At 46.4% G+C, this 11,599-nt stretch overlaps 1 protein-coding gene across 10 annotated transcripts in view; it reads right to left on the minus strand.

Moving 5' to 3' along the window:
- Positions 1–11,599, minus strand: part of tns1b (tensin 1b) — a 50,721-nt gene that overhangs the window by 21,327 nt on the left and 17,795 nt on the right. For all 10 annotated transcript variants that reach the window (XM_060040724.1, XM_060040725.1, XM_060040731.1 and 7 more), the window contains exon 9: positions 780–2,342. In XM_060040724.1, coding sequence (XP_059896707.1) covers positions 780–2,342 — 1,563 coding nt within the window. The remainder of the gene's footprint in view (positions 1–779; positions 2,343–11,599) is intronic.

Here is an 11,599-nt window from a genome sequence, read left to right on the forward strand (position 1 = left end):
GTCTGGGCTTCAAAAGTGCACTTTGCTGTTGATTCCACGCAAACTCTCTCTGACATTTCTTATCACCCCGGCTCTCTGCTGTGCCTCAGCCATTACACAGCCTCCCTATGTGGATTTTGTCTCATTCCACTTTTTTTTCTACTCGGCAGGACAAGCCTAATGTATTTGCTTTGGGGCTGTCAACTTCCTGGTCTGGAAAGACCACTTCCTGTTTGAGCCTGTGTGATAGCCGCTGGTGAGCTGACAGGGGAGATAAGGAGGGACGGGTCACTGTTTGAACAGAACTGTGAACACAGAGTGAGAGGCCGGCTGTCCATACTGATAGATGGCACTGGCATGGTGTTGCTGTTTGCTTTGGATTGGTTTCCAGGCCCGCTTTGAACACACGCCTGGATGCTGCACCAATGGATTATCGCATCTGAGGCTTCGTGGTTAAACTTTCATCTGCATTATGTAACCTTTCAAAGTTTGCCACAACTTTTTCGGGGCAACTTTTGCTAAGAAAGATTTCAAACTTGTCAACACAGACTTTGCTAAGTCTGCACAAAACTGTACCATTGACATCATTATTATCAATCTCATCAGACATTCTTACGCATTCATTCTTGCATTCTTACGTTAATTTTGCCTAATAACAAACCATCATCGTCATCATCATTATTCATCATTATTATATGAAATGCATTGCTATGTTTGTACACAAACTAACCATTGAAATCATTCTCATGAGTGTTTTTGTTTCACTTCACACACTGTGCAAACTTAACATAACAACTCACCAGCCACCCGCTGGGCCACCAGGCCCTCTACATTGAACACCTCATCCGAATCCGCCTCTCTGGGCTGGGATGACGCAGAGGCTGCGCTGGGGCTCCTCTCCATCTCCGGGGCCTCCGTGGCCAGGGCCATGGTGCTGGGAGGGTAGTTGTTGATGGGCTTCAGCTGGAAATGCCCCACTCCACCGCTGGAGGCCTGCGGCTGTAGCCCCGTCCCGTTGGGAAGGGTCGCGTAGCCCTGGAACCCGGGGCCGTGGGACGAGCCCGGCGGGGAGGCGAAGTGGCGGCTCATGTCGGACACGGGGCCGGCGGAGTGGGCGGGATGGTTGGCGTGGATGGCGGCGTCGGCCTGGTAGGAGGGCCGGGCCTGGCTCTGGGAGAAGGAGGGCTGGGTGGTGACCACGCTGGCCTCCCTCAGCGGGGCGCTCTGGGACTTTGGCACCGCAGGGCGGCCCGGGTCCAGGTCCAGCATGAGGAGGTTGAGGGTCTCGATGGACTGCTCGATCTCCTGCTGCGAGGTGCTGCGGCGCTGGGGGAACTGGGACAGGCTGCTCTGGCCGGCCGTGGAGGCCTTTGGCGGGCTGAAGCTGAGGCCCTCCGTCATGGGCTCCTCCGGCACGCCGAACCTCTGCCACACGTTGAGGCCCCGCTGGACCGCGTCCTTGCTGCTGGTGGTCCGGGTGGGGGCTCTGGGCATGGACTTCAGCTCCCCGCCACAGGACTGCGTGCGGTACAGGCCGCCGTTCAGACCCATGGGGTACTCGCCGGAGGTCGGCACCGACTCGCTCTGCGTCATGCCGCCGGCTTTCCCGTAGTGGACGCTGGGGGACTCCAGGGGCCTCTCGGGCACGCTGCGCTCCAGGTAGGGCACGTGGTCCTGCCCGTTGGTCACGATCACCTCCGACTGGTAGTAGAGGTCGGCGGGTGTGGCCCGGCCCTCGGTGGAGGAGAAGGTCCCCAGGCTGTCCACGCTGTTCCCCTCCTGGCTGGTGGGGAGCTCGTCGTCCAGGATGTCCGTCTCGCGGTCCATGGTGTTGTTGCCGCTGCTGTTGGCGGTGGCGGCGGCGGCGGTGGCGTTGGTGGTCGGGCTGGAGGCTGAGGTGAGGGCGTTGTGGTGGCCGTTGACGTGCACCTGGGCGGGCACCAGGTGCAGCATCCTGCCCGCGGCCTGGGCGGGGGGCGCGGTCAGGTAGCCCTGCCGGCGCAGGGGGCCCTCCAGCCCGCTCAGCAGCTGGTCCAGCTCCTGCTTCTCCTGGAGGCTGAGGGGTGGCTGGGTCGCTGCCGGGACCTGGCGCTGCTCCTCTGCGACGAAGGGCGGGTTCGTCTGGCTCAGAGGGGCGGTGAGCGGGGCCGCTAGTGCGGCTTCATCCGTCCGGTCGGTCTTGATGGAGGCGGTGGAGTTTCCCGAGTCGCTGCTCACCGAGAGGGCGTGGTCGACGGCGGGTAGGGCGTGGTCGACGGCGGTGGGCGGCAGGCCGTTAGCCGTCACCGAACCCTCGGCAGACTCCTTCTTGCGGACCTTGGCGTACAAACTACCGTCCAAAGGACCTTCTGTGTGGATGACTTCTGGAGATGACAGAGAGGAAAAACAGAAGATGGAAAGGAACTGGTTAGTGTGCGATGGTTTCATGCAGTGCATCGCATAACTTTAGATCTACAAAATGTACACCAAAAGGTTCAAAGTAGTAGATCAAAATACTGATAGAAAGGGATGAATACACATCAACATATTAACTTCAGTCCGAAGAAGTCATCCATGTTTGAGGTTTGGATCGACAAAATGTACCCACTATGTTAGGGAATAAATGAACGGAGAAAGCGAGAAGTGCAGGAGTTATTATGGGTCCTCAATGTGTGGCTATTTCTCAAGAAACTGCAGCGAAAGCCAGAGTTGGCTCAGGCCCTACCTATTCTACCAGCCCTCAGGAAATGAGCCGGGGCTGTGGCATGTGTGGTGGAAAGGAGGATGAGGTCACCCAGTACAGCATCACTCTGCCCAGGAGCCCCACGGGCCCCACGGCCCCACGTCACCTGACCAGTGGGCCCCTCCAACACAATATCTGCTCCTTGCTTGGTGTTGTCGCCGAGACGTTGCCATGCGCTAATGTACTGATGACGCTTTGGTATTATGAAAACACTCATAGGCACATTCATATGCGCACACACACACACACACGTCAAACTATATTATAGAAATGTGGACAACGGTCTTTTACACACCAACAGAACCTTTCCTCTTTCTCTTCCCAAAAACACAAACATACATATATATAAATATATCCTATATATATAAATTCACACACACACACACACACACACACACACACACACACACACACACACACACACACACACACACACACACACACACACACACACGCACACACGCACACACACACACACACACACACACACACACACACACATACAGGCCACTCCCATGGCTAAATTGGGGAGGGGAGCTCCCACTAGAGGCTCTAAGCTCTTAGTCATGGCTGGAAAATCCTCATCAGAGGGGGTGGGAGGCTTCCCCTGCCCACGAGAAAGACAAAGACACAAGTCACCGAAAGAACACAGGGAAGCGCACATGTTGTTGTTGTGTCTTTTCTCTTGAAAGCTCTTTGTAATGCAGTTTTGCATTTATAATTAGCTATATGAAAGTTCTAATGATTTACACACACATACACACACACATACACAAACACACACACACACACACACACACACACACACACACACACACACACACACACACACAAAGGCAAACACACACAAAGACACAAACTCCCAGACCCACGCAAACTCACACACACAAATCGCCTGTGAACCAGCCTTGACGTAAACAAACTGCAAACTGACATAACATCATTGGTCTTCATGCGTAAATCACACATATTAAAGTCTCTTGATCTTACAAGCTTCACCATGTATATCAAAGTTAGCATCTACATGCTAAATATAGCCTGTGCAGTATAGATTCTGCATTAGTCTAGGCAGTGTGTTCAGCAGTCACGGTGCTAAACATAACAAATCAGTATTAATGGTCTCTCTCTATACTTTCAAGACCAACTACACATAGAGTTCACGTCCCTCTTGTGACACATGGGTCATCCATCGAATACAAGAAGCAGCTTCTTCATGACTAGAAAACACGTGAGGGTTTGAACATTGAGCAACAAAGCTCCTGGCGCTGATCAGATTAGCAGAGTAGATAGAAAGAAAAACAACATGGGCATGAAATGTGGATTATTAGGAGGAGTGAGTACTATGTAGCTATTGAGTAATTACCGTGTTTGTTTACAAACCAGTAACAGAAATATATTGCTGCAAACAGTATTCTTGTTGAGCAATCACGGGCGACATTGAGTGAATCAGATGATTGCACTGTGACTACAGCTCCCATGATACCTCATAACCCATGACTAGGTATCTGACGATTCAGAATCAGATTGCACAGGGTGGAATGGGTGCACAGTACACAAAGACCTTCCGTGTGTCAGCGTGCGTGGGGATATCTGAACCTGTACATATCTCCATCAGAACTTTGGAAAATGAAAAGTAAGCTTTGTACTGGTGCATTGTGGGATTTCATGATATGCATGCTTGGTTGACCCTGAGAGGCAGCTCGCCAACACGTTAGTGTACTGGGACAGAGCGTGGTGGCTGAGTGTGTGTGTGTGTGTGTGTGTGTGTGTGTGTGTGTGTGTGTGTGTGTGTGTGTGTGTGTGCGTGTGTGTGTGTGTGTCTGTGTGTCTGTGTCTGTGTGTGTGTGTATGTGTGTGTGTGTGTGTGTGTGTGTGTGTGTGTGTGTGTGTGTGTGTGTGTGTGTGTGTGTGTGTGTGTGTGTGTGTGTGTGTGTGTGTGTGTGTGTGCATGCATGTGTGTGTGTGCATGTGTGTGTGTGTCTCTCTCTCTGTCAAGTTGTCTGTCAGTCTCTGTCAGTCTTTGTCGGTCTCTCTCTCTCTCTAACTCTCTCTCAATCATAATTTGTATTTGTGTCTGCCCTTCCTAAGAGGGTAGACAATGTTTGAAACAAACATTCTGTCCTGTCACTTCTCTCTATCTATTTAGATGTTTACTGCAGAGTATTTTTACATTTGGTAATCAAGTAGTTTAGCTGAGAACTATGCGGTATGTGCATGCTTTCTACTTTGCACCTGTCAATTATTCTCGTCTATTTTATTATGGAGATTCACTCAGTGCCAATGGATGTAGCTCATAAAGGTAAATCTTAAATAAATATAATTTATATAAATATAACAAATACTCTATGTGCATGTGTTCTACCATATAGAGACATAACTCATTTATAAACCTCATCAAACGACTCGAGTATCAAGTCTGAGGTATAGGTGACCACAAACACATGCAGGCGTAAGCACACACACACACGCACACACACACACACACACACACACACACACACACACACACACACACACACACACACACACACACACACACACACACACACACACACACACACACACACACACACACACACACACACACACACGTACCCCATGAAAGAGGACCCCTCCGCGATCACCATCTATTTCAGCGGGTTTTTTATCCACCTGCCTGTCTCCCAAAGTGAGAGTAGACACCACCTGTAGTGAAGGACGCAGAGCCACCCGACCCACTGCCCCCCAGACCTTAATGACCCCCCCGGGCGCAGCAACAAGTGCACTGCTCTTAGATTAGCCCAGACCACCACAGAAGCAAACTTAAAAAAAAACATTCTTCATCAACGGATGATAGAGCAAGTCATTGATTATCTTAACAGATAGTTGTTAAAATGTTTGTCTGCACTGGCATATTCACTATATTAAATTCAGATTTTACACTTTTAAGTGTGTTTTAATGATTCAAAACCAAAAGTTGTCTGATGTGATGTGTTGCTGTGTAAATATAAAGTTTGTCATGTGTTGCCTGAAAGAGAAGCAGTCTCTTCTTACCTGAGTGGACGATGGTCCGTGGTCTCGTCCCCCAAAAACTAGACCCAGGAACAGCCCTGCTCAGAGAACCCACCCCTGGCGCACAACATGCAAGGGTGTGGTGGGCATTCAACTCCCACCACTCCTCCTCCTTCTGCCCCTATTCCTCCTCCTCCTACTCCTCCTGTTCCCGCTCCTGGATAGCTGTAGTGGTCGGGACTGAGCACTACCGGGACAACGGCCCACTGCCACGCTAATAACAGCTCGCGGCTCTGTGGCTCCCACTACTTCAAATGAGCTAATGCTGCCTATGCGAGGGGGAGGTCTTTCAGTACTGCCTGCCCTTGGTGTGTGCGTGTGTCTGTGTGTGTGTGTGTGTGTGTGTGTGTGTGTGTGTGTGTGTGTGTGTGTGTGTGTGTGTGTGTGTGTGTGTGTGTGTGTGTGTGTGTGTGTGTGTGTGTGTGTGTGTGTGTGTGTGTGTGTGTGTATGAGAGAAGGTGATTGAGGTTTTGTGTGCGTGTGTGTGTGTCTGTGTGTGTGTGTGCGTGTGTGTATGGCTGCTATATTAGAAGCAAGGGACACTACCCTCGGAGGATGATAAAGAGCATAGCGATCCGTCTCAAACACTCTTTTTCTTTCCATCCTATATTTATACGGTATGAAAGTGACCAATAAATAGCTTTTCCAATGTTTTCCCCTATTTACAACCTGCTTGCACATAGTTTAAATAGCAACACATTTCTCCATTTACTATTTTGTCCAGTGCTATAAAGCACAGTTTGATGAAAACAAAACAGAACAGGTTTCAAGAGAATGTCGTTACTCCCCGTTTATGAACTACAGTATCCGCCTTTTTACAGACACATGGCTTATACAGAGACGCCCCCTACTCCAGTGGAACTAGCCATACGAGAACCATTGAAAAAGGATCTTTCTAGTTAGCAAGGAGCGTCATATCCATCGCTTCCACTTAGAATGTAGAGTCAAACCAAGGGCAGCTAAGTTACCCGATTAGAAACTAGTGGGTAAACCCTAATTTCACGTAGTTTACTGATTCAGCAAGTATTTGCTTTAGACATGTAACATGTTTTTCAGAACACATGTCGATATGATGATATGATGACATTACACAAACAGAAACACACAAACACTGACACACAAATAAACACACACACACAAGATGCAGTGTTGAGGTGGACGGTGGACCTCACCTAATGCTAATTGTTCCTCATTAACATATCACAGAGTAGCTGCTCTATTCAGCGTCCGAGTGGGGAACAAACGACAACAAACCCATGGGTAGTGCAGGGAACGATAGCGTATGTATTAGGTATTGTCAAAGAGCCGACACAGGCACCCTACACACAACATTGTGTGTAGGGTGACGTCTACGATTTACATTTTCAACAGATTCCTCTCACGATCAAACCTTCTTTGTCTATGGTCCATTGACTCTCTCGCCCTCCTCTCTCTCCCTCTTCCACTGTCTTTCTCTCTCCCTCTCTCTCTCCCTCTCCCTCTTGCCACTTAATAACTTCCTGCCCTCTCTTCTTGACCACAGTCAGTGTAATTTATTCATTGTTAAATGTCCTCAATAATGAGCCACATGTTGATGATAATGGCGGTCTGAACCAAATGCATCACATTAACTTTTTACAGAGAGTCAATGAGATCAAGTCCTTCGAACGACAGCGCATGACGGTCATAGTCCTTCTTTGTTTGCTGGTGTGTTGTAGTTCTGTATTTTGACCCTACTACAAGTACCATACTAGTAGTATATAAATAATTTCAATCATCAATCATACAGTACCATATAGTTCCACTGCTCAGTAGCATTCGGGACAGGATAGACTGGTTTAGACTTTTAGTTTTCCCCCGGCCAAAAGGCACTTGGTTCGATCCCTCGTGTCTGTAGACCTCCTAGAGCAAGATGCCCTAACGATGACCTTCTCCTTAAGGACACGGTCCTGATCCCTGTGTGTTTCCATGGATAAAGTCGTGTCTAAATGAATAAACAGCCAACTGTGCTGCCGGATATGCTGTCATTCCCAGAGCTTGTTTGTCATTTCCCCGCAGTACAAATTCCCCTCGGTCGATCATTGTAAAATCAAATGCGTTATTTCCGTCCTGTGACGTCAGATGAAGCGGACCGTTAGCGCTCTGAGATTAGCGCTGTGACCGGCCGAGGCTAGCTGTCCTAGCGTCCCTGTGGTGATGATGGCTATCAACAGGGTCTCTATTTGTAAAGCAGGAAACCCTAGCCTCCACTTTACACCTCACACTCTCTACACGGGAGAGCGGCCTATTTCTGTCTAGACGGCTTCTGTATGGGTTTCACTGTGTGTTTGTGTATCTCAGTGTGCATATGTGTTTGCGTGTATGCGTGTGTGAGTGCGTGTAGCTCTGGGAATAGCTTCTGATGTAGCTTCTATAAGGACAGATTGTATCATAGTAATCGGTATGTAGGGAGTGTGTGTATGCGTGTGTGCTTGTGTGTATCACAATGGGTGTGTGTTTGTTTATGTATGTGTGTACCTGTTGTGTTTGTTTGTGTGTTTGTGTGTGTGTGTGTGTGTGTGTGTGTGTGTGTGTATGTATGTAGGCCTATGTATGTATGTATGTATGTATGTATGTATGTATGCTTAGGTCCATGCTTGCTCTGTGATCCAAGAAACATAACTCATTCACACACACAAACACACACCCTCACACACACAAACAGAAACACAGTAGTCACATCCCCCATCTTCACTAATTATCAAACAGAGGGGTCTGGGGTCTATTGGGGTGGTCTGGGGTCAGAACAGAGCTGACCCCAGACCACCCTGTCTGGATATAAATACGTTCCGGTACATTCTAGATGGAGAGAGAGAGAGAGAGAGAGAGAGAGAGAGAGAGAGAGAGAGAGAGAGAGAGAGAGAGAGAGAGAGAGAGAGAGAGAGAGAGAGAGAGAGAGAGAGAGAGAGAGAGAGAGAGAGAGACTATTGTGGAGAGAAGATTATAATGCTGAGTATTTTTTTTCTTCATTTGCTGCCGTTTTATTTTCAGCTTTATATCATTTGCAATTTTTAGGCTACCTCCGTGTTTTTTTTAAAACCGTTACAGGCCTTTGTTTCACATGATTTAAATTGTGAGACGCATATTTATTTTTGTAAGGAAAATGTGTTTGGAACGTTTGCAAAAATAAATAATGAATACTCTGATAACTCTGACTGTTATGATTGAGAATAAGCATTACTTGTTTGGTTGGTAATTCTAAAAATAGATTAGATTAACGGTTGTTTATAATTGACATCATATAATTGTGAAAGGTTTTTGGTCGGGAAGACACAAAGTTATTTAAGTTGTGATTGATGCCAATTAAATTGGTGCCTGTCCGTCAAATGCTTTGCAGGCGTAAAACGAAAGGTCAAAACTTGGGTTTTTTGCACGTTCAGTGTATAACCAGAATATTTCCCATACGTTCCCAGGATGTTCATAAGCAATGGAATACCAGATTCACCCTCCAGAGCAGTCTTCTCTCTGATATCCTGGGCAAGGGGCTCGATAAAAATTTAAAAAGTAGTGGACTTAGTGGGCAACCATGCTTACATCCTCGTTGTAGCATTATTCAATTCGAAAGACTCCCATTAACTTTTATCCTCACTGTTGGGGTGGAGTACAGCATTCTTATGCATTGCATAAATGAATCACGAAAACCAAATATTTCCAAAACTTGAAATAAGAAATCCCATCCTACCCAATCAAATGCTTTCTCAGCATCAAGGCTGAGAAGGACTGTGCTTGATCTTCCTTTTGAAATTTGATCAATAATGTTTAGGGCTCTTCTAATATTATCGTGTGTTTGCCTATTACTTATAAAAGCTGTCTGGTCCTCGTCTATCAAGGAAGGCATTATTGTGTTTAATCTTTTAGCCAATATAGCTGCATACAGTTTATAGCCTATGTTTAAAACACTTATTGGTCTATACCCTTTGCAGTCCATTTAGTCTTTTCCCTCCTTTGGTTTGACTGAAATAAACGCCTCGCTCCATGATGGCGGGAGACCCCCACCCCTGAGAGTGTAGTTGAAAGAAGCCTTCAGAAAAGGGACCACGAATTTTTCCAGGCACTTATACCACTCCGGAGGAAATCCGTCACAGCCTGGTGATTTATTGGTACTAAGATTTGAGATTCCATTATCTATTTCCTCAGCTGAGATTTCACAAATGAACTCGTCGTTTTGATTGTTACCTACTGAGGGGAGATCTAAAGAAGAAAGAAATGTTTGAATTGTAAGTCTGTCTGATTTGTCTGGCTGTGTATATAATAATCTGTAATATTTTTCAAATGCACTCTGAATTGCCTCTAATTTACCTTATTTGTTATAGGATCCCTAATTTTGTGAATTGAGTTTTCTGCTTGCCGTTTTCTAATTAGAAATTTCAGATTTTTGATTCTGCTAGAGACATTCATAAAGGATATGGTCAAAGACAAAAGTAAAATATGGTTTTACAACCAAGATTATATTCTCTATTACATTAGACTTAAGGAAATGTATACAATTGTGCCTACAAGGTTAAAAGCATAGATTATTTTTCAAGGCAGATTAACATCATCGTTTCACATACACGTTGACCATTTGTGTGTGTGTTTTGACAAAAATACAAAAAAATATCAACTATAGATGTGTACTAATTGAATACATTTTTGCACACATATGAATGGATTCCACTCCGTCAGCCAAATGGTATATCTGCATGACCTTGCTGCTCTGAGGTTTGAACTCTGACCTTGTTGCCATAGATCCCCTTTACAGTGGAAATAACCTTGTCTGCCACATACTTAAAAGAAAAAGGCTGACTCTTTACAAACGAATGTGTATTTGCGTGTGTGTGTGTGTGTGTGCGTGTGTGTCCCTTATGTGTACATGCACATTTTTGTATGTCTTAGCATGTGTGTGTGTGTGTGTGTGTGTGTGTATGTGTGTGTGTATGTGTGTGTGTATGTGTGTATGTGTGTGTGTCTGTGTGTGTGTGTGTGTGTGTGTGTGTGTGTGTGTGTGTGTGTGTGTGTGTGTGTGTGTGTGTGTGTGTGTGTGTGTGTGTGTGTGTGTGTGTGTGTGTGTGTGTGTGTGTGTGTGTGTGTTAGTGTGGGGGGCTCCTTCTTTACTGGCCCAACGATGTGCCATCAATTAAACATAATGAAACATGTCCTCATGAACCAGCCTCCAGGCTGCCACCACTGCCAACACAGTATTACGAGGACGCAGTACTTAGCACATTTGCATTGGAACCCCCTCACGAATAAACAATGGCCCTGTGGTTAGTATTCCAACAGTGTATGTGCATGTTCTTTAAGTGCACGTATGTGTGTGTGATATCAAGTCATGTCAAGCCAAATTGTATTATCCCACTACGGAAATTTGGTCACAGCCAGATATTGAAAACACATTAAATCGATATTAAATGCAACATGAAAGACAACATACCAGACAGGACAGAGAAACTGTTTTTGTCCTATCAGTTGGAAATGTGTTTGCTCGCAAGTACAGCCTATTGTTAGCTGTGTCCTATCCAATTGGGTGCACATCAGTGGCTATTAAATGATTGATTTGTTAACAGAGCATGTTGTCATTGAATAGCTCAAGGGTAGAGGCTAAATGTGGATTGTTACCGATGGGTCTGGCCCCCAGCTTTGTAAAAGAAGACAGATATGTGGTCAGGTTAAGTGATGTTTCTAATGTTCTTGGGAGAAGTTCATGGAAATAACATGGTATTTATCAAGATGTGGCTGTATTCAATTTATCTTGGAGGACCATTTTCTATTGAACGCGTATTTACCTTGCACTTTATGTACCCAATGCTTTATTTACCTCAGATAAGTGCTTTTTGGTGGGACATGGAC

This window comes from Gadus macrocephalus, chromosome 20 (assembly GCF_031168955.1).
Source record: "Gadus macrocephalus chromosome 20, ASM3116895v1".
Taxonomy (NCBI): Eukaryota; Metazoa; Chordata; class Actinopteri; order Gadiformes; family Gadidae; genus Gadus; species Gadus macrocephalus.